This window comes from Desmodus rotundus, chromosome 5 (assembly GCF_022682495.2).
Source record: "Desmodus rotundus isolate HL8 chromosome 5, HLdesRot8A.1, whole genome shotgun sequence".
NCBI classification, from domain to species: Eukaryota; Metazoa; Chordata; class Mammalia; order Chiroptera; family Phyllostomidae; genus Desmodus; species Desmodus rotundus.
In genome coordinates, this window is record NC_071391.1 from 131,460,982 (window position 1) to 131,485,263 (window position 24,282).

The 24,282-nt window shown below is 43.3% G+C and overlaps 1 protein-coding gene across 5 annotated transcripts in view; it reads left to right on the forward strand.

Annotated features, from left to right (window-relative positions):
• Positions 1–4,263: 4,263 nt before the first annotated feature.
• EML6 (EMAP like 6) overlaps positions 4,264–24,282 on the forward strand; it is a 220,700-nt gene continuing 200,681 nt past the window's right edge. For 4 of the 5 annotated variants that reach the window (XR_008426918.1, XM_053924902.1, XM_071221553.1 and 1 more), the window contains exon 1: positions 5,709–5,905. Coding sequence is in view for 4 of the 5 variants with exons in the window: in XM_053924902.1 (XP_053780877.1) it covers positions 5,709–5,905 (197 nt within the window). In the remaining variant the exon portion in view is untranslated. Of the gene's footprint in view, positions 4,371–5,173; positions 5,906–24,282 lie in introns of those variants that run through there. The other variant, XM_024552786.4, reaches the window with a different exon arrangement.

A 24,282-nucleotide genomic window follows, 5' to 3' on the forward strand; every position in this document is an offset into this window, starting at 1 on the left:
TAAATATTTTCCTTTAATTACTAATTGGCAGAGATGGTATAATAGACCTCTCTAAAGTTGGCAAATAACTTTGAAATATTTCTTCTTGAAGTTGATTTTGCTAGGATATATCTCTATAGAGACTATTCTATGTTATTTTTTCTAGGTATATAGGTAGTACCCCTTTAATGAGCAGATGCAGCTCTTTAACGCAGCCCTCCATTTTATTTCGGAATATTTTTCCTGCTCCTTTTGTTGGCTTCTCTAATTGAGGAATATCAGTGATTCGTATGTTGGGTTAGCTCTGCTCTGTCAAGCATCATCTCTCTAATTATTTTAATCTTCTTGCCATTTTCCTCTGCATTTCTTGTGATAATTCCAGTATTTCCTCTATGCTGGTAATTTGAATTTCCATTTTTTCCTATTCCTTCAAAGGTATTCATTAGATCTGAAACCTTATATTTGATTATTTCTTTAGCTTGGCTTTCCTTTTACTTTTAGTACCACCTCTAGGCTCTTGATATTTTGAATTCATATTGTAACTAAGTTCTTCTTTGGTAGAGAATCTGCTTCCTTGACATAAATTTTCTTCCAGATGGGGTCTTCATCTGTCTTGCATATAATGCACCTGTCTTTCAGGCTTTTGGTTTGCTTTTGCTATGCCCTACTTCTCCTGTTGTTACGTTTGATGGGGCAGCTCTTTCCAAATTATATATTCTGATACATTGTGTATGAATTCTTTTCACCTTATCTGGGAATGAGTTGATCTTCTGAAAGCTGTAACTTGGTGGCCAGGCATTGCTTTTTATCCACTTTTCTGTAGCCTAATATCAGAAAAGGATGAAGTAGAGAAAAGGATGAGGTCTATTGGGACTGAGAACAGCCTCTGCTAGGGGACAGGCCTTTGCTCTTTCTTGAGATCCTATGACATACAGTTTCAGAGCCCCTTCCGTGCAGCCAAAGGTGTGCCTCACTCCTGCGTGCGGTGCCTTATTCCCTTGAGTCTGCATAGTGCTCTGATGACGGCAGGTCCCGGTGAAGCTTTCCATTTCTGCTGGAGACCCAAGGTTATACATGGGCCTTCTCTAAAAGTATCCGCTGCCCCCCAAAACCTGTACATTTACCCTCTCATTTTAATTTTATAAATTGAAGTATTTGGGTAAGAATACTCATGTGTTCAACAACTTATCTTATGTTCTGTTTTTTGAGAATATTTCCCCCTCATTAGCTAAGAAATTTGAGGAGGAAAATTATATAATCATGCTTCAGTCTGCTATATTTTCTCATTGTTGAACAATAAATACATTTATGTCTCACATTTGGAAGTATAGGAGTAGTGGTTTAGCCACTTATTGTGTAATCTTGGTTAAATGACTTACTTCTCTCTGGTTCTCAGTTTCCTCACAATAGAATGGAGTTATCTACTGATGGGGTTGTTCTAAGAATTAAAAGAGATAAAGAATATAAAGAACCCTCTCTCCTTTACCCATAGTATAAGAATCTCCTATTTTAACACAGTTGCCTAGAATAAAGACTACTTCCTAGAATTCCTTGCAGCTAGGTATGGCCATGTAACTAAGTTCATACTGATAGGCTATAAACAGAAAAGACTAGAGATAGCTTTTGAGAACCTTCTTTCTGGAGTCAGCCAACATGTATTCTGTGCCTCTTCTCCAAAATGTACTTGGGATGTGCTTATGGTGGTTGGTACTCTCTCTTGCACCATTGTGTCTGGGGACAGCAGAGCAGAATGTAGCCACAGTGGCTATAAGCTGAGCACGCAAGGGCTCCTAATTAGAGCCATCATACTAGGCTTGTGCTACCTCCAGGTTTTTGTAAAAAATAAAGTTTCATTAAGTGTAAGTCACTGCTATTTTGGGTTTGTCATTCACAGGTGAACTTAATCCATCATCTAACCAATTTCTTTCATAATTCTTAGTGTTTAAGAATGGGCTCTGGAGGAAGACGGCCCAAAGTTCAAATGCAGGCTTTGTCACTACTAGTGTGTGTCCTTGGGCAAATTACTGAGCCCTTCTTTACTTCAGTATCCTCATCTATAAAATGAGGAAATAATAGTACCTACTTTAGAGGATTATTATTGGGATAAAGAGTGTGTTATTTAAGACATGTAAAGCACCCTTTACACTGCCTAGAATATAGTGTTGTTTACCATATTAACATAGTGTTATTATAAGTTTTGCTCTCGCTTGTCTAGATTACTTCCAAAGGGTATTATCAAGTCTTATTTCACATTTTCTGCAAATATAAGTTAATATATACTGCCATTTGGAGTAATTAACATTTGTGTAATGCTTTACAAATTAACTCTTTGCACATGTAATTATTATTTTTTCATTCTCACAGCTCTCCTGGTGAGGACTGTTATACTTTGTTAAATGAGTAGACCAAAGATTAGAGATTTAGTAATTTGCCTAAGGTAACACTATATAAATGACAGACCTAGAACTTATTCCTCCAGCTCATTTAACTAAAATTACAATCTAGTGTAGCATGATGGTCATTGGTTATATTAAAGATAACTGAGAAAACCAACGTGTCATGTTACACCCATTTTTATTTGCTTAGGAGACTCCTTGCAAATACTTTTGTGTTTTCTCAGGAAGATGTCCCTTCCTTTCTGGACCATTGCCACTACCTCTAATGAAATACCTCAAGCACTACCGCAAACTTCTAATACCACATGCTTTGACTATTACTGTGTTTGCTATTCCCCTCTTTAAAAAAACAATTAAATGGTTCCCTGTTATTTTAAGGATGTAGTATAAACCTCTAGGTTCATCTCTAATCACAGTATAACTTTTCAGGCTTATGTCCTCTTCTCATCTTACATGAATTCTCTCTTGCTCCAATTCTATTCAGTGTCTCTCAGTGTTTTTCTGCACCCACTCTTTTATTCCATACACCTGTCTGGAATGTTCTTCCAGTTATCGTCACTTATCTCACTTCTAACTGTATTTCCTATCTGCTCCATGAAGTAGTTCCTGACATTATGGTTGGAAAAGCTCTTTACTGGTGACTTTCTACATAGAATTTATTGTTTCTATATAACTCGTTGGCACTGCTTCATGGCATGGCATTACTGATCATCTATATTTTTGTTCATGTCTCAAATCTTCTCCAGGCCATGTCTCCCCCCGCCCCCTTCTTTTCACCGTAGTGCCCTGATTGGCTAGCTCAGTGCCACCTCACGTATCTGTAGATTCACGTTTCCTTAAGAAGAACGACTACAGTTCACATCCTCTTCATTGCTGCAGGCAGCAACTGCTCATCCCCACGCTGGCGCTGCTCATCCTCCTGAGGCTTTCCTTACCATTCAGAAAGCTGTACTGACGGTTGAGGTAGTTAAAGAACCGAGTAATCGATTACACTGAGAGAAAGGAAAGGAAAGGGAAAGGACAGGCTCCGAACGTTCCTTCTATCATCCTTTTTTGCGGCCTTTGCGTCACTGGGATTTTGAAGTGGCCACAATGTGAAAACAGCCTACTTCAGAATACAGTTCGCTGAAATTCACAGTTCACTTCGGGGAGGAGAAATGCCATCAGCTTCTGCGTCCTAGGGCCAAGGTTAGCTGTTCATGGCTTGAACACCTTCCCAAAATCTACTTATCCTTAAGTACCCAAGTCCTCCAACTTAGGAGGTGGCTCAAGGGAAGTCCTGGTTCTTATACAGCATTTCTTAAGTTTGGCAGACCTACACTTCAACATATCAAACTCATGTGAATAAAAAGGAAAACTGAAGTAGGAAACAAATTTGGGCTCGAGCCCACTGTAGTAACCCCTCAGGGGTTGGTGCAAAACTCTAGGTGGGCTGTAGAGACTGCCTCCCTTCCAAGTCCATTGCTCTTCTTCATAGATACACACGCACTCGGGTGGCCGCCTCTGTCACTAGGGTAGGCAGGGCGCTTGCACGCCCACGTCCAGCGTACTCCCGCTTCTGCTCCACCCGAAAACCGCAGGAACCGCTGGTAACCGCCTCTCTGCGGCCCCCCTCTGGACGCGCGGAATCCTGGGACTTGTGGCCTGGTTGCGCAAGCTCCCGGCCTGGGCTGGCAACCAGAGGACTACACTTCCCAGGATGCATCGGGGAAAAAAGGGGCAACCTGAGCCGGGAGAGGGAGGGGGCGGTCCCACAGCCCTGGGGCGTCGCGGTTTCCAAGTGCGGTGATCTCACCTAGTAACCCATCGCCTAGGTTCCCGAAAGCGGCTCTGTGGCCCCGCCCCCTGAGCCTGGGTGGTGGAAGAACCTGTCTCCTCTGCGCCCGCGGATGGAGCCCAACCTCGGTGCGGGAGGCGGGGAGGGCAGCGCAGGCTGAGGATATCGCTCGCTCAAGCGAGATCCCGGACGTGCTGCCGGCGCCGGCTCAAGCAGAGGTTAGAGGCAGAGAGAGCGGGGATGCTACCCGGGCGAGGCTAGATCGGGTGTGGGAGTCCCACGCACCACCAGGGCGGCAGAGTGCGCAGGCTGGGGTGTCCCTGGAGGCCAACATCCCTCGTAGCCGCGGCAGCCCGTGCCCAGGATGTGTGTGCGTGCGCGCGCGTGCCTGTGCAGGGGTCTTGCGGTACGTAGTGTTTTCGCGGGCATCCCCGCCCTACGCCGGGCTAGAGGCGGGACCTTTGAGCCCGCGGGACCCCATAGCTAGCGCAGACTTTCCTGGAGAGAGGCACACGATTTTTGCCACTTGTTAATTATTTAGTTTGTTCTTGACCCAGAGCATCTATAGGTAACGCTTTCCTGCCTCCAACTGCACTAAGTGTCTCGTTTCCTCCGATTCAGAAAAATCTTTCCTGACGCTTGCAATTGGAGTTGGTGATTAGTGAGAAGTGCTAAGTTCTTTATGATGTTCCGGCCAAGAGAGGTTTCACGGAGGATACGAATTTTAAACACACACACGACAACTAATTGGAGCATCTAAAAAATGACCATTGCATATTTACTTTGGCTTAATGGGGAAACAGCAAATGCCCTTTCAAATCATACCAGCAACCGCCAGCCAACAGCATTTAGGGTATATTTCATAACATTAAGGAGATCTCGAGGCAGAAAAAGGGACTAGTTGATAATGAAAAAAAAAAAACCACAACACTTGGTTTAGTTTGGGGATCATTTTCTTAGAGTGGGGGACTTATGCAAAAAATCTGTTTCTTTCTTCCTCGCTCTTGCAGCCTGGATATAGACTGTCAGTTTCGGACCCAAGGAAGGTGATGGCAAAGCTTAGCCGGGTTCCCTGTCATATCAAAGCTGTCACAGAATAAATCCCGCTGCCTCCTGCGAAGCCCCCGCGCACTGCAAACTTCAGTGAGTGAACTGGGTAATCAGTGTTTGGATATGCAGATCCCTGCTTTAAAAGGCGGGGTAACCCCCCCAAGAACCTCTCCCAGGGGCCGAAGCCCGCAGGTGCAGTGAGGCGTGCGCGCGCGGGTGCTGGCGCCTCCGAAGACGCCTCGCCCCGGGAGAGGGAGCCGGGGCGCCCAGCGGGGTCTGGCGGCCGCGCACCGGCGGCTCGTCTCCGGCGGCGGCGGCGGCGGATGATGGTGGCGGCCGGCGCGCTGGGCTGTGTCTGTACGTCGCCGTGGAAATCAGCGCCCAGCGCTGCACACTGAGCCCCTGCGGGTTCTCTGCAGCCCGAACCTTGGCGTGGACAGACCCGGCGCGTAGGGGCCGCGGACCCGCGTGCGGGGGGGCCGGGGGGCGAGTGGGGTCGGCTTATCATGGCGGATCGGACAGCTCCCAGCTGCCAGCTCCGGCTGGAGTGGGTGTACGGGTACCGGGGTCACCAGTGCCGCAACAACCTGTACTACACGGCCGGCAAGGAGGTGGTCTACTTTGTGGCTGGGGTCGGGGTGGTTTACAACACCCGCGAGCACAGCCAAAAATTCTTCTTGGGACACAACGACGACATTATCAGGTAAGGTTGTGGCCTGGGGCGGTGGGGAGAGGTTGAGTGGAGGTTGGAAGGGTGGGGAGGAGGATGACCAACCTGGCTTTCCTGGGGTCAGATCCGGGAGCCCCATGGAATCTCTGGAACCGCAGGGAGTAACAGAAGGGCTGCTGATTGCAGAGCTAGGGCAGAAACAGCGTTGGGGTGCAGGTGGGGAGGGGGAGCTCTGTGTATCCCTCCGGAAGGCTTTTGGATCTCTAAGGAGTTAGTGTCCCAATGCTTTTTTGGTGTTCATTCCTGCTACAAGTGGAAGGATCCTGGGTAACTATCCAACACTTCTCCTTCCTTCCCTAACTAGGTAAATGTAGGGCCAATAACCTGACCTGTGGTATCACCTTTGGGAGGCTTCTCAGTAGGTTCCTCAGAAGCAAGAAGATTAAAAAAAAATCTAAAAGCAAATTTTGCTTTAGGTAATTTGGAATCTTCATCTCTGATGCTTTGAAACTGGGAAATTTCTTCTGCAGTGGGTGGGGAGTTTGTTCTCTAATATTTCACTTGGCAGTGTTTTAATGCCAAAAAGCTTATTTATACACCAAATGGATGCTTCCCCAACATTGCTGAGGTTATAAAAGGCTGGCAGCTGCTGGACCACAAAATCCCACCAGTCAGCCCACAGAATGACCAACATCTGGCAGCGGATGGCCAGGACTGAGGACGAGAACAGGACTGGATGAAGAGCCATTTTAGGGGTCTTCCCTATCAAATTGTAGAGGAACATATTTTGATTACTGGCTCTGTCCTCGCTTCTTTGGACCGGCCGCATTTTCCTCCAGCCCTTGTCAGCTCCTTGTGTGACCAAACGAGGTGTGGTCCAGATGCTGTTCACAGGGAATCCCTTTCAGCCTTCAGCAGTTAGGGGTGGTTTCCATGATATGGGAGCCTCAGCCCACAGGGGAAATGACTTGCTGAGGATGGACTACAGCTAACAGAGACCATGTTTGTATCTTCCCAGCTTGTGTGTTCATTGATGTAGAACAACTTCCATCACATTTTCAAAATATTGTCACTTGTGCTCCAAGTTTGCCTTTCACAATGAAATAAACGGTTAAGTGGTGTAATGTTAACGGTCCTAAATTCTCCCTGGGAAGAATGATTTAAAAGACTAGCTCTGCCCCCCGTGCCCCTCCCCCACTATTGTGCTTATTCTGGAGCCTTTCCCCCTGCCACCTGAGACCTAAAGTTGAAAATTTTAGTAAAAACTTAATATTTGAAGATGCATAAGACACAGTTTAAAAAAATCTTGACTTTGGGAAGATGCAGCTTTTAAAAACTGGGAGCTCTAGTGTTCTCGAGATGCGGTGGAACTAACATGTAAAAGTTTCTTCATGTCACATATGACAGAATAGCTCTTTTCTTCTCTCTCTGATAGGGCAGTGGCTGTGATTGGGGCATTTCCTACCTAGTTCTGTCCTGGGGTTTTTGCTTCTCTTATTGTCAGGCTGATTATTAACGTCACAGGTGGAAATGATTAACAGTGACTTGCGAAAAGGTTAGATGTTTAAAAATTTAAACCCATTATGTTTTTACTCTTCCTTAATGCAGTGCTTTCCATTACACCCTCAAAATAAGATGTAGTCCTTTGGGGGGAAGGGAGAGAGTGGCAATTAAACAGAAAATTCCCTGAGGCTGAATAATATTTATGTGACAGTTCACTTAACTACTTTGAGGATTTGAACTCCTAACTTAAATTTTCTATAATTGGGGGAAAAAAATAAACGCATGGTTGAAGCTGAAGGTGGGAAAAGGGTGGAGCTGCAGTAAATTGCTGTCGTGACTGGCAGCTGAACTGGGGGGATGTGACAATATCTGGTTTAAAGAAACACTCAGATTTGAAGAAAAGATGAATGAAGTTATTTGCATAACTAGGTTTGCAAGGAGCCTCGCTTGATGAAAAGAAAAAAAGTCAGTTTAGCTTCTGGTCTATTTCTTAAGGTTGTTGTATCTTTACACTGAAGAGTGACATAGTAGTAAGCTTGTCTTCAAAGAAAGGACTTTATTGCTATATTTTCCGTATTTGGTTGGTCTGAGTATGTTACAGGCGAACAGAATTTTTTTATATCCACGTCTTTGCACATAGAAAGAAAATTAACTCCAGCAGATTAAAAACATAAAACACAGAATCATTATATAATTAAGAGCTGTGAAATTAGAATGTTTATGCTTTTCTTTTGCTTTATCTTATATATGTAGCTATTCCTTTTTGGAGAAGGCAGTGCACAGACCATATGTCCTTAGTGTGGGAGAAGCCTTAAGTATCATTTCTTTCATTATTTTAATCTCAGAAATATAATTGATGTTTGAAACTAAAATCATAAAATGTTGGGGGTATTTATGTATTATCTGTGTATATGGGTAGGAAAATTGTATCTTCTGTGTATCTGTAAGACACTGAATTTCCACCTAAAATATTGAAGTTTGTCGTTGAAAGAAAAGGACTACAGCCAAGGTTTTAGTGCAAAAATGTTTCCTGGAAGGGAGGGTAATCACTACATGAATATTAAAACCTCCAATTCTTGATCCCATCAAATGAGATAATGTAATTGTGCAGTTAGCTTTGGCATTAGTTTGAAAGATATATTCACGATGTATATGATTACTACTGCTTTATTTACTGTGCTACTTTCCCTAGAGTAGTAACTGGAAAGCAGCCCAACACATATTGATGCCTTGCTCCATTTTGTAAAACCGTGTGGTCCCTGACAACCTTAATAATAATGTAGGATTTGGCGGAGCTCATTAGAGCTCAGCATCTGTGTCTTCCTGATTTGACGGACCATATGTATTGATGTCAGATTTTTGAGAAGTTGTTGCTATGTGAAACATAATGTGATGTATTGGATGTGGAGGCTTCGTTTTATTCTCTTGAATGATTAGTCTTCAATACAGATAACGGATTAGAGGATGCTGCGGTATTTTAGCCCCGATAACATTGTTTGCTACTGGGTGAGTAACAGGACTCCAATCAGGGCTTGAAGGCGAGGACAGTTCTGGAGACTGGAATAGTCGCCTACTTGGTTTTTCCTTCAGGTAGCAGATCATGACAGAGAAATGGAGTAAATGAAAGAAAAGGTTGTGAACACAGCTGCTCTCTGTCACCTCCCTTCCATTTTCACAGTGACTCAGTTGAGACATTTATCCTCTTACTGCGGATCTCTACATTGCTTCTGACCAGTTCCCTGGTTCCATTTTCTTTTCTCTTATTTTTCAGCTTTCTATAACAAGGGAGGTTTTTGTGCAGTACTGTTTCAGGGGAAAGGGCACTGACCCAGGCCTCACACACACTCTCCATGAACCCCACTTTACCATTTACTAAAAGCATACGGGGAGAGAGGCTTGACCTCTCAGGGCTCTGTTTATTTGTGAAATGGGGGTAACAATACCTAAATTGCAGAACTGGGCCGATTAGAAAGAATGTATACAAATGGTTTAGAGTGGAGCCTAGTCCTTAGTTGATACTCACTAAGTGCTCTTAGTAATTGCAGTAGTAAAATTTCATTAAAAACAGACACAGACACCAAAACAAAACAATGACTCCTTATTGCCCACAGGCAGAAATTCAGACTCCTTAGCTTTCGGTTCTTTCTGGTCCTAACTGACCTTTATATCATTATTTTTATTTTCTTTCTTTTTTAAAAAAATCATAAATTGTTTGCATCTCATTTGCCATATAATAATATCACTCTGTTCTTTCTTTCCTCATGCTGGAGTGACTTCATCTCCCCCTTCATCCTTCTCCCCCTGCACCCCTTCCCCACCCAATGGCATAGTGGTGGGAGCATGGGCTTTGGTGTCAGAGAGACCCGATTTTGAACCTAGAACTGCCGCCAGTTGGGTGACTTGAGGAAATTACTAAACTTCTGTGAGTCTCGGCTCTCATCAGTGAAGCAGCTTCTCATCTATACAGTGAGAGTGTAAGGTATCTGCCTTGTACAACAGCTTGTGGAGGTTCCATGCAAGGTGCCCACAGTGTGTGGCAAGTAGTCAGTGCCCGCCACAGGGGCCTGTTTGTATCCACATCCTGCATGGCGCCATCTGCTTCCGCCCCACCTGTCACCCTAGCTGAAAGGGTGCCTTGCCCTCCTAAAGCTTTGCATCTTTCAAGACCAGTGCGGCTCACTTGGGCCTGGAGTGTTAGGCAGACAGGTTCACATGAAGACCTGGAGATGTGATTTCATATTCTTTAGTCCCTTGATGAGTTTGAAATTGAGAAACATGGGGATAACTATACAGAATCAAACTCACGTTGAGTGCCTGCTCTGTATCTGATGTCGTGTGTGTGTGTGTCCAGAAGGTATCCAGCCATGTAATATGAAACATAGATGAAAAATAGAGACATTTATTGACAAAGATACAAGAAATATTGTACACAGGACAATGATGCCCCCATCCCCTTCAAAGTAGGCACCTTGGGACCTCACACAGTTCTCACAATCTCTATCAGCTGCCCTGTTGTATTTTCCTGAGTCTCATCAACAGTCTGAAAGCTCTTCCCTTTCAAAGGTGTTTTAGTTTTGGGAAAAAATCAGAAGTTGCAGGGCACCAAGTCTGGTCTGTAGGGAGGCTGAGTCACCTGGGTGATTTGATGTTTCACCAAAAACTCTGCAGGAGATGTGATGCATGCATTGGTTTGTTGTCATAATGAAGCTGCCAATCACCAGTTGCCCATAGCTGCAGCCTCCTGAATCATCTGTATAGTTTCTGCGGAGGAATATTCAAGTTTAACGCAAAATTTGATGCAGATTCGTTGCTTTACTTGCTCAGTTATTTTGAATGTGATGGCCACACACTACGCATGCTCACTCAGTGACGTCTACCACCCCCACCCCAGTGAGGTCATCATTGTTCATGCATACACATTCCAGTCCACTCGCTTTGGCTACCAGGTTACATCGATGTTGCGTAAACCATCCTCATTATGTTAACAATGCCTGGACTTTTTCTGGACAGGCCTTGTATATAGTCATCTTATTGAATTACCCTCTTCTCCAACTCTGAGAGAGAGTCTTCTCATTTTACAGGCATGGCTCTGAGAGGGAAAGAGATTGAAGCAAAGTCACTCAGTGGTACCGTCTACTGTTCATTCAGTCTCACTCCGTTGGCAAGCTCATGAAGTGAAGGGTTTTGATGGAAGTTTATGGTCTGTTCATAAATGATCTTATTACTGTCATTTTTATTAATAAGCTATAGTCTATTTGCCTGCTGATTTTGGTTAAGATTTATTCTCTAAATTGGGTACATAGTATTTTTTTCTCATTTGCTTATTGATCAAAAACTCATTTCACATCTAGAATGTACCAGGTGCAGGGGGTACAGCAGTGAACATGACCAGGTTCTTGCCCCCATTCTGGTGGGAGAGGCCACCAATAAATGAAGAAGCAAAGAAAAGGTGAGTAGAGTTGTGATAAGCACTAAGAAGGGAATGATCACAGAGAGGAACTGGACTGGGTAGGGGTATGGGAGTTACCTTAGATAAGGTTTCCAGAGCAGCTCTCTGTGGAGGAGGCATTTCAGTTGAAACTTGAAGGATGAGAAGGGGCAGATAAGAGAAGTTGCTGTGGCAGAGGAGAGGCCACGTGCAAAGGCACCAGGGTGAGAAAGAAGTTGGTATGCCCAAAATTCTGTAGAGATGCCCAGAGAAATACCAAGGCATTATAAATGTCATCTAGGTAATTAACACCTCATGGGTTTTTGCACCTTATGTCCTATATTTCCCAGGACAGTCACAAATATTTCATTCAGTTATTGTCATTGGTACCCTTGTTCTTGTCATATTGTGGGCCTCTATTTTAAATTCAGAGTATATGACCATGTTTTTAGTTTAAAAAATGTGGTTACTGTATAAGGGGTTGTTTCAAAGCTTGAAAAGTATCTCACTGGTGTATGCTCACTTGTAAAGAATGATACTGGCCCCACCACCAATGGCCAGTTCGAAGGTAGACTGTATGGTGGTAAAGTGAAAAACTATTCCATGGCAGCACCTTTAAGCAGGGCTGTCCGAGGCATGTTCTGCCTGCAGGAGGTGGACCTGAACAACTTTGTGATGTAAGTGACATTTTTATCACCAAAAAAGAAAAAGGAAGCAACTTGCTGGTTCTGCTTCTGGGACTGACCCTTCCCCCAGTCCACGTGGAAAGCCATCCTCTAACCAGTGGACTACGTGTCTTCAGCAGTCAAGCTCCTCTTGGAGGTTTAACTTGAGTTTGTCCTATGTGGATTAGAGTGTTTGAGAGCAGATAGTTCTTCTCAAATATCACTGTGCATAGGAGTCACCTGGGCACTGAGTCAGTAAGTCAGGTGTGAGGCCTGACATTCTGCATTTCAAACCAGCTTCCAAGGGAGGCTGATGCTGCTGGTCCACAGGCCACTCTACCCAGCAAGATTCAGGGACCTCGCTGGTATGTTTAAGAGCTTAATAGACAGTGTTTTTTCAACCCAGAAGGTATTGCCCACTAGTGAAATCGAATTTTAATGATGTATATGATCCATATATTTATTAATTTCTTAAATGAACAGAAGCAGTTCTTTTTATTAAGGTGGCGCTTAGCCCAGTGTTCTTTCTTCTGCAGAAGGAACCAAGCAGGCCCTGGCTGGAACAAGTTAAGGAGATGGTGAGCCTGTCCATGTGGCCAGTGGAAGAGTGTGTACATGGGCTTTGTGTAGACACAGACTTTTGAATATATACCTAGGAGTCGAATTGCTGAATGATATGGTAACTCTTATGTTTGACATTTTGAAGTACTGCCAAATTGTTTTCCAAAGCAGCCAAACAATTTTACAGCTCCACCAACATTGTATGAGAGTGTCAATTCCTCTACATCCTTACCAACACTTGTTATTTTCTGTCTCTTTGATTACAACCATCCTACTGGGTGTGAAATGGCATCTCATGTTTTAATTTACATTTCCCTAAGGACTTATAATACTGATTACTTTCAATAAATCTATTTGTGTATCTTCTTTGGAGAAAACATCCATTCAAATTCTTTTCCCATTTTTCGGATCAGTTTATTTGTCTCTTTATTGTTGAGTTCTAGGAGTTCTTTATACATTGTCAATATAAGTGCCTTATCTCCTGTATTATTTGCAAATATTTTCTCCCATTCAGTGAGCTGTTGTTGCACTTTCTTGATGGTGTCCTTTGAAGCACAAAAGTTCTAAAATTTTGATGATGTCCAATTTATTTATTTATCTTTTATGGCTTACCCTTTGGGGGTCATGAAGATTTATTCCTATGTTTTCTTCTAAAAGTTTTATAGTTTTAGCTCTGTCTTTAAGCACATGATCCATTTTGAGTTCATTTTTATATGTGGTTTGAGGTAGGGGGTCCAACTTCGTTCTTTTGCATGTTGATATCCAGTTGTCCCAACGCCATTTGTTTAAAAGACTATTCTTTTCCTACTGAATTGTCTCAGATGTCTACAGCCTTTGAATTCCCCTAGCATGGTTCCATTCTGAACATTTGGGGACCCAGAAATGGAAACAATCATTAAAAAGATTAACCTAAAAGTAATAAAAATTGGAGGCTTTGGTTTCTAACTCATATTTATGAAGATGCTGTGAGATTCTATGAAGGATATATAGATTTTTATGTACTTAAAGAATGTAGCTATTTTTACTTTGAGGAGCCAGTGCAGTGTTTAGTAACTGCTGGTTTAGGGACCAGCAACAATCTGTATATGTTTGTTCTCTCCCAAAGATTCCTGCTTTTTAAAAATGAATTTACAGTCTTCAGCCTTGCTGCTGGAGACAGGTGAGGGGGTGGAAGTGGTATGGAAAGCAGAGGGTGCAGCCAAAGAGGGTGTCCCTTTACCTCTACTCCTTTATCAGTTCATTCCTTTCGTTCCCAATGGGAGGCAGGCACCTGGGTGGCCTGAACCCAGACGTTGTAGGATTCCAGGATGGCCCACTGGTTCTTTGCCACTCCCTTTCCCATTGGCATGAAGAAGGGGAATGACAGGCCAGCTCTATCTCCTAGATGAAAGGAGCTTTCTCTGGACTGGTCAGAGATATTAGGCTGAAATAGAAATAGGCTAGTCCGAGAATTATTCTAAGACTATTGAGAATCATTGTAAGACATGAAGGTCATAAGATGATGGGAATCTTTTGGAACTCAATTTTAGAGAGGAGTGTGGCTGGCCTCTCAGGCACTGCAAGGTAAACAGACAACTAGTCTTTCCCTATTTCCGTTTCTTGCAAGTGTTCCTGTGTATCACAGGGGTTCGCATCTCTGCTTCTCTCCGGATAGTATATGCTTTGATTTTCTCTGACTGCAGACTAGCTTCTTACCTTAATGATCCATTTTGCACATAGCTGCACACACACACACACACACAATCTGTCTTGGCCCTCAGCACACATGACTATCCGGCTTGGTCCTACAAACCAACTGAATCAATCTGTTGAGCCTTAACTTAAATGGATCATTAAGAAGCCACAAAGATTTCTTGAGTGTCTGCTGTGTGTCATGCACTGTGCTAGGCACTGAGGACCCAACAGGGAACAGTATGTATCTCCTCTCGAGGAACTTACAGTCATAAGGGCAATACTCATAAATGAGCATCTGGGTGTGGTGTTTTCAGTTTTATTATTGTTAGCCCAAGGTATATGAGAGCCTCAGGACCTTTACCTAACCCATTCACGGGAGGGGAGAGGTGGTCAGGGAGGGCTTTCTGGAGAAAGGCGCATTGTTAGATTTAGGCTCTGGGCTGGTCACTCTGGCTGCATTGTGGGTAATGGATTGTTGGAGAGAAAGTCCAGCTGTGAGATCAGTATGGCAGTATGCAAGGGAAGCAATGAAAATATTCTGGAGATTCAGATTCATGATGATTGATAGGGTATGGGTGGGGGCAGGGAGAAGGAAGATGTAAGGCAATGGCCAAATTTCTGGCACAGCCAGCTGGTTGGATGGTGGTTATCATTCACTAAAATAGAATGGGGAACAGGTTCAAGGTCAGGAGGTGATGATTTCATTTTGAACATATATAGATAGAAATGTCAGTGGGACATGTAAGAGGTGATTATGTATTTATATGGGTGGTTTTGCTCAGGAGAGAGTGTGGGAGTTGCACTTGGGGGTGTAGGAGTGACTGAGAGGACCCAGAGAGCATGTGGGGGAAAGAGGAGAAGCCAGGGCTAGCATTTTGAGGAAGATGAACATGTAGGAGATCAGCTGAGAAACAGGTGCTTGCGAAAGAAGGGAGAGAGTCACAGGGGTGGGAGGAAGCCCAGAAGAGTGGAATGCCCCCGAGGCCAAGAGCACAGAGGGAGTCAACGAGACCTTCGACAGTATCATTAGGGTGAATAACAGGTAAGTCTGGAAAAGGGCCCTGTGGATTTAGCAATGAGAAGGTCACTGATGAATTGCTTTTGCTATATAAACACTGGGAAGGATTATTTTTCTCCGGGTTGTACTTTTATCTGGGTTTTGAACTTTCTGTGATAGGAGTTAGAATTCCAAGGGTCATTTCCTTTTAGCTTTACTTTTCTCCCTCCCGCCCCTTTCTATGTTTTGCTCATGCTCCAGTGAGCAAAGCGTACAGTGAGAATAAGCGGCCATCTCAGCTAATGACTTTTATCTCCGGCAGACTGTAGCTCTCTTTTTTTGGACAATAGGAGACACTGTTACAGAGGTTGCTTCTTGGTGAAAAGCCTTGCAGGCCTATTATTCGCAAACTCAATCACTTAGGTCAGGCCATGTTTATCAGTGTGAGAGCCTGGCCCGCCCACAAGTGAATTCACAAGTCCTGCTTCTTGCCTTGAGTAACAGTCAGCTGTTAGTCTATATGATAAAATATAAGGAAGAGATGTAAATTCTTGAATGTTTTAGAATTATTTTCCTCCCAGAATGTCACCTGGATTTTTATATAATCTATAAGAGAAAAGAGAGAAGATGTTCAATTGAGTAAATGTGTGTTCAGTGCTCACTGTGTAATGAGTGTTGAGGCCGCAGCGATGACCGTTATCCAAGCGGGAGACACAGTGCCTGTCCCCCCTCCCTCCTGCACCTCTGTTATTAGCCAGTCAGCCCCAAACACGCACAGTTGATTGTGCCCTCTCCGTCTTGCTGCTTCCGCCCTGGTTCACAGCCTCGTTAACTTTCGTCTGCATTATTAGAGTGTCCTGCTAACTGGCCTTCCGCCCCCACTCTCACTCCCCTGGTCAGTTTTCTCTTTGAAAACCTGGATAAACTTTAAACAAATAGAGATTTATGAGCCCCGTCCTAAAGATTCCGATTCATTAGGTCTGGCCAGCACCCCCCCCAAATCTGTATTTTAAAGAGATTTCCCATAGAAATATAGATATGTCTATCTACATGTGTGTACACATGTACACACGTACACACACTCTCGGTTTTCTTTCTCTGTCCATTGAGAAAACTGACAATGACTCCAGCACTTTAGAGTGGTTTCTAAACACCATCCTCCACACAAGAATCAGAACTTACAAAAACAAACAAACAGAAAAAACCACACACAAAAAACACCTGTTCTAGACTTGGGGCTGGGAAAACTCAGAATGAGTCTAGAATAGCTTCTTATGCTGGGAACTATAGCAGTACTAAGAGAATAAGGGGGGATATTAAAATGACACAAGGGCTAGTTTGAGGGGACTTCCACTGGCCACATCTGCGATAATTTGAGCTTCAGTTATCATCCATTGAATAAAACAAAAATCCATGTATCTATAGTGATATAAATAACCAATGGGAAGAAGAGAAATCTCTTCCTTGAGTAGAAGGTCAACAATTAACTATAGCTGGAATGATGGAGTTAGAAAGTCAATGGACATTATAATTAGTGATGAAAGTTTGTTGAGTAACATGATATTTACACAGGACTTTGCCACAAAATACTTATTTTTAAAAAAGATTTTTTAAATTTTTATTTTCAGAGAGAAGGAAAGGGAGGGAGAAAAAGAGGGAGAGAAACATCAATCAGTTGCCTCTCATATGCCCCCAACTGGGGACCTGGCATAACTCAGGGATGTGACACCTGGGAATGGAACCCATGACCTTTTACTTTGTGGTACGATGCCCAACCCACTGAGCCACGCCGGTCAGGACCACAAAATACTTATTAATTGCAAAGGACAGACGGTAACTGCAGCTGACAAACGTGGCAGATACCACCTTAAATGAAATGATCAAAGTTAACATTCACAATAATGGGACAAATCAAGTCATTTTAAAAATGACTTGGTCCCCAAGTGGTTCTGGAATCCCTGCGCTGTGCTAGCGCTGAAATTAGCCTTTGAAAGTACAGGTCTGATCTGTCCCTGCCCTTCTAAAAAACTCCTGTGGGCTCTACTGCTTCTGGAATGGGCTTCAAATACTGGGCATAGCCCCACCCTGCCTTTTTGCCAGCATCTCCTTCCATGACTGGGTTCCTTCACCCTCCCCCACTGTTGCTCCCATCACACCGTGCTCCCTGCAGTGACTCCAATGGTTTGCTCAGTTACTGCGTGACCCTGCTGCTTAGACCTCCCTGCCCAGTCTGTCTGGGGGGGCCCATTCATGTTCTTCAAGAGGCCGCTCCAGTGCCCCGTGTCTGTGAAAACAGCAGCTCTCCCTGATTTCTGGGGGCAGTAAGCCCGCAGTGTTTTCTCCACGCCTCTCTCACAGCAGTTCTCACATTGCGCTACAACTTTCCGCAGGTGGCCCACCCAGCCCGCTGTCCCCTCTGTGCCCTGGAGGCACTTTATGTGGTAGAAAGAGCTAGGACTTCAGAGCCAGTCGGGTTTAGGTTAGAATCTGATCCTACCACTTTTTAGTTGCTACCCAGCCAGTCTCAGCTTGTTCCTTTAGACCTACGGTGGGTTATTGTGAAAATTCAATTAAAGGAAGGATGTGAGGAGCTTTGTAAAGTGAGTGAAAGAGAAATACAGAAAAAGAAACCTCACTGGACCCTAAGTTTTTAAAAATATATACCTACAAATATTTTACATACAAACATTTTCCCTTGTAATTCTACAAAAATTCATGGGTATTGTCACATAGCTGGTAATTGACAGACCCAGTTTTGAACCCAATTCTATCTGACATCAAAGCCATTCTCCTTCTGTTACGTGGAGACTGTAAACCAGGGAGGAGAGACAGGACCGTAATTACCTTAAATAAGAAGCCTCTTGAAAAGTGTCGGGCTAGAGTCACAGTCTCAACCCATTCATGGGAAGGGGGTGGTGGTCGGAGAAGGTAGCTGGGTGGAGACCCAGATTAGATAGCTTCTTGTGTGGGAGGCCCCCAGCATGTTTGAAGGTGACTCCCCTCACAGGTATTGCTTGAGTGCCCACCGTGAGACACTCCTGGTGATTGCCATCTGTGGTAGGTCAAAGGAGAGCAGGTGAAGTCAAGAGAGCATAAGATGGAGCTCCCTTGCCTTCCCTTGAAGTCAGAGGAGAGCAAAAGGAGTAGAGAGACAGGAAGAAGTGAGAGAGTGCAGGGACTTGGAAGGCAAGGGAGGAGTCAACGCTTGTCTGTGTGTTTTGGAGGGGCTGGTGGTGAGGGGTCTGCTGTGGAGCCCAGCAAAGAGGTGGACCAGGATTGGGAGTCAAAGAGGTCAAGGGAAGGGCATTTTCATCTGAGTAGTGCAGGGGCAAAACCCAGATTGCCAGAGCAATGAGTAAGCACGAAAGTGTGGAGGCAACAGAGAAGTGTTGGGCAAAACACTTGTTCTCTGCAAGAGTCATGTTGCTCATAGGCACCTATTCTGGGAGGTTAAGCACCCGCAAGATGCCATCTGTTCCGGCAGGGAATACTGAATGAAGGTGTAAGTGGAGCAACTGCGCCTCTTACTCCCAAAACTACCCTGAACCAAGAGATGTATCTGCTTTAATGGAGCAACAAATCAGAGGTTTGAAAATCTATTTTATTGTTTTCCTAAGGACAGGCTTGTGATTTCATCTGGTTTTAAAGTGATTTAGTTTATCTTTTCAAGACTTACCCAGCATTCTGGTTTAAATGCCTTAGGGGGAGGGAAAACAACGGAAAAGGAAAAAGAAAGGAAAATAGGTTTGTTGTTGTTAATCCTTATGGATGGTTACTGCAAAAACTAAATTATAGGCTCAAATTTCACACAATTCAGAGCTTACTTTTTCCCTGAGCTACAGCAGATTTTCTCTTTAAGTGATAATTTTTTTATTATTTTATAGATAGAAAATGATTATCTGTTTATAGATATATTTAATTCCATGTGTTTTAGTTTCATCTGAATCTCTGTTGAGTCTCAGAAGCCAATTCAGCAGCTAGCTTTCCCTGTCTGGGTACCACAAAAAAGCAGAAATCAGATTTCCAGCAATCAGCCAACGAAAACATGGAGCGGCAACATGCTCCGAGTGGTCCCCCAGAGGTGCCACACAAGGAGGCAGTCACTAGCAGACGTCCTAGAAGTGGCTCCAGGTTGTCGGTCACTGGACGTCTCGGGCACTCTCTCCTGCACTGTATGCACTTCAGAGAGACGGCGCTTTCTACAGCCTGTGCTCGTTGGAAGTGAACATGAACCTTGGACCTTTTCCTGAAGCATTCCTAGGCATTTTAACTATAGGATTTTGAAAAAGAGATTTCATTAAATCTCTTAGCAACATTTTTAGTAAACATGGGTAAACTATAAATAATAATAATTTTAGAACTTTGCCAACTGTCTCCACTATGTTAGTGGATAAAACACTTCACTTGTTTTCCTAAGTAGACCACCCTATGCAGTGGCTTCGGGTCTAAGGTCTTCACAGGCCCAGAGCAGGCCCCTTCACCTTTCTTAAGCACAGTAGAAGCAGGTGAAGCAAAGGGCTCCCTTCTTTTCATATTAAATTTGCTTTCTGGTTATAAGGCCAAAGGTCTGCTAGACCCTTGTTTGGGGAGTAGCAAACTAAAATAGGTAGCCGGAAAATATGCCAGAACAAGACAGGAATTCAGAATACTGGAAATTTATAATGAGATCTTAAAACTCTCTGTATATTTTTAAAATTTAGATTATTAGCCTTGTTTGGGGGTTCCAGAATCTCTGATACAAGAACTAAACAAATATTTGTGAAATGAGAGAAAACAAAATTAACTCTCCATACATTTCTGCTATAATCTTGCTTGTCACTATGGTATGAGAAAACTGGCATGTATGTCTGAAGCCCACTTAATTCATGAACCTAATTCTCACTTACAACTAAAATGTCAATAAAAAGGATTGTACTTGTAAGGGGAATTAGAATTTAATAAACTTATTTCAGGCTCTTTGTTTTATTTTATTTGGGCCATAAGCAAAAATATTATATTAATTAGCATAATTAATATAACATTATGACATTATTTACCCCGAGGTATGTGAAATTATAAAAAAATTGAAGTATATGTAGAAGAATGTTAAACAGTTTTTGTTCCTATTACTATACTTGTCTTAATCTTGTTTATTCATAACTACATTGTATAAATTTATCTAGGATTATTACTTTATATGAATATTGGGATTACAGAAGTGAACCATTATTACTCATCCTAATTTTGTACCTTGTTATATTTTTTGTAATTTATAGGTAAGAAAATTTCACTTTAATATGCACAAGGTGTTCCAGGAATTCTGGAGGAAACCAATTTATTTTAGTGCAGTTTGTTACAAAAATAAGTGTAAAATTGTTTATTGAGTTTTGGCAAGCCAACTGAAGGAAATTACAGCTATTTGACAGAAAACTCAGGAAAAATAAACAGTAAGATGACATAAGAAAATATGCAAACTATGATTACATGGTGCCAAACAAAGACTCAGTAAGATTTATTTCCTTTTCATACAAAAATTTGACCCAGTGCTTTTGGAAAACATAAATTTTAAATGATCTCTCAACTGAAGTTATAAACTAAAAATCATGGGCGTTATTAAAAATAATCTTATAAGGCCCTACCTGGGTTGGGAGAATACAGAATTTGGTTTGGGTTTTCTTCTTCTGGCTGAAGGACTAGCTTCTGTTTTCCTCACCATTGTCCTCACATGCGGAGGGCAGACACTCAATACATTTTTGTTGACTTGAACCGACTCGGAGGCCAGCGCTCACCTGCAAGTTGCTGCGGGAAGAACCCCTGGACGCCTGGTTTGTCGCCTTGGTGTCTGTTTCGTGTCCCAGCACTCCGGTTGACGGGCTCTTGGCTTGTCCCCTATTGCAGGCAATACTGGAGCAGACATCCTCACGTGTTCCTGCTTTCCGGAGTGTCTGTGTGGGAATCTCTGTGGCAGATACTTTTAGAGGGAGAGGGCCAGGGTAAAGAACTGCGTGCATTCGCCCTGCGATGGATACTGACAAACTGCCTTCCGAAAGGAGAAGTGCCAATGCGCACGCAGGGAAGCGGCGTTTCTCTACCTCTGCTCACCTGGGATTGGGTTAGTTTTAACTTCTCTGAAGCCAAAAGGAATGGAAATTTTATAATTTAAGAAAGTGAAGCATTTCTGGCTGATAGGAAACATTAAGTTTCCTCTTTTCTCTTTGGTCCCTTTAATGGTGATGCCTACATCTATCTATACAAGTGAAGACTCACAGACATAGATTCCGTTAAAATATTCAATAATATGTATTATATTCAAATATCTCTGACCTGATGACTTCATATATAATAGTTGTGTTGCTATTATTATGTGCTAGGCACTTTGCTGAGCATTTTGTGTACATATGATATTTAGTTCCTCACAATAAGTCCTTGAGGTAGATGCTATTATTCCCCCTTTGCTAAAAAAAGACACTGAGGCCTAGAGAAATCAAGTAACTTGCCCAAGGACAGTAGCTAATAACTGTCAAGCCGGGCTTCATACCAGGGCCCCCTCAGCTCAGGCCCCAGTTGCCTACTTACCACTTACTTGATTGCCTGGCCTGCTTTTGTCCCTCAGTTTTTGTCATCTGGTGGTGAGAGTCAGGGATATTTTCCAAAGAAAAATAATGCCACGAGCCTACACGAATACCCAGTAAGATGTATCTGTTCATGCCTCTCACAGTGAATCAGCGGAACAAACTGTCTCTTCTAAGAACTTCTGCTTGGTTCTAGGTCCAGAATAACTTTTCGTTGATGTATTTGCTGAGAGCAAAGTCAACACTCCGCATCACTTGTCTCTCGAACAAGGCAGGACCAGCCACTTCACATGGAAGGATTTGGGTGTGACAAACACTCTGCTTCAGCGCAGGGCAGGGCCCTGTGGTACTGAGTTCCAAGGCTGCCCACGGCTCACTGCACACCAGGTCCCCTTAGTCTGGCTGCCCAGCCCAAGAGCCTAGGACGTCACCCAGACAGAACTCAGGTGACATGCAGGTTTTTAATCCTCAACTCCTGGGACTAGATTCACTTGTTAGTCCTAGAATGGTCAACCTGAATATCTACCAGTTGGGATGGTCATGGCTGCTTGTTCACCAGTGAATCTGCACTCTGAGGTGCTCCCCCCCGCTGCCAAGCTGCAAGGAGTCAGAGCAGAGAGCTGGTGGTGACGGGCATGACCACCACTGCAGGGTTTTGGTCTTTGAGAGTTTTGGTTCAGGGTAACCGAACCCAACTTAAATTGGCCTTAGGAGACAAAGGAATTCAGTGGTTTATGTCACTGGGAAGTTCCAGATTGGTGCTGATATCAGGGCCTACAGGGACTCCAATGGCATTATCAGTACTCTCTTAGACTCTTTCTCTCTCTCTTGGCTGCATTTCTCTCTGGTCATTGACCTCATTGTATCCCTTTGCGGACAGATTTCTTTCCAGCGCCTGGGGGTAGGGCCGTGTAGGGATGCCATGGCCAGGTCCATGACTGGCTTCAGGTTTCCAGTCTCTCGGCCAGAGACCTCAGAGCAAATAGGAAGCTTTTCTAGCACCAGATTATAAAATTAGAAGGAAGCACATTCTGTTTGGCCTTGCATGGGTCGTGAGCCCATCCTTTGGACCTATCCCTGTAGCCAAGAATGGGGCATCATGGTTGTCAAGCCAGTGAAAGGAATGGTGATGGACAGTCCTCCCAGAGCCACAGGGATGGGGAAAGGTTAATTTCTACAAGGAAGAAGTGTCATTACCAGAAGGAGGAAGAAATGTTTGGCTTACTAAAACATTTCACAAGAAAGCCTGGAAAATGATAGGGCATTGAGCTTGAAGTGTTTCATTCAGAGAATAGCTGAGTCCAGGGAGCAGCAGATCCCTGTTTGCTATCCTTTCGAATGGGGTGGTCACCTCCCCTGTATCTTTTTAGGTTGAAGATCAGAGCCACGTTTATGGTGACAAAGACAATTTACCTGGACCAAGAGCAGAATAAAATGGGGCATGTTAAATAGCAAATATGAAACCTACTACTGGTGTGGAGGACAGGGACCACTTGCTTGGTTTAATTCCTGAGAAGCGTGCAAAGGTATGAGGGAGTTTGGGCGTGATCTTGTTCTTATGTTGGAGGTGTTTAAATGGAATATAGCTAAAATGGGAGTTTCTGATTGGGAGATTCCCTTTAGAATACCGAGTAGAATGTTCATAAGGAACTTTAGTTTTGTTACGCAAAACAAGGAAAATAAGTGTTAAATTAGAGCTTCTACTTCTAGAGAAAGAAAAAAATAGGATTAAAGAAAGAGGAATTTTCAAAAGGAAGGACAAATGCCTGACAATACACAATTACATCTCCCACCCCATCCCTCATATCCTTACTAAACTTTAGGTTCATTTAAAAAAATCACAAGTTGTTTTGTGGGCTTATATTTAAATTTATCTCACAGTTCAGAAGGAATATGTTATTCCATGTTGACACAGTAGCCTAAAAGTTTTGCTGGTTGATTGTGCAAGATTTTTTATGCAGCACGTGTGATGCCATTTATTGTTACTTTGTGGCTGGTAAGTGCCTCCAGTTTGCTTTCTGCAAGCCAAGGCAGTAAGAGAGTATCAAAAACAAGGATGAAAATTTTATAATCAAGTTTCAAGAAATAAGGGCAGGCTCTGGCTGGTATAGCTCAGTGGATTGAGGGAGGGCTGCAAACCAAGGGGTCGCCGGTTCGATTTCCAGTCGTGGCGCATGCCTGGGTTGCAGGCCAGGTCCTCAGTACAGGGCGCATGAGAGGCAACCACACATTGATATTTCTCTCCCTCTCTTTCTCCTTCTCTTCCTCTCTCTCTAAAAATGAATAAATAAAATCTTAAAAAATAAAAAGAAAGAAGGGAAGTAGAACTTTGGGTTCATAATGCTATCTGAAATGCTTTAAAAGTCTGTATTTTACAATTTTGAAGGTAAACTTTAACATCCTTTCTTTGCAACTTAGGCTTCCAAACATTTATTTCTTGTTCCCCACCTTAAGGATGAGTTCATTCTGGGTCATCATTTTCAGCATGTCTAGCAACCAGCTACACTGTGTTTAAATTACACACTGTACTT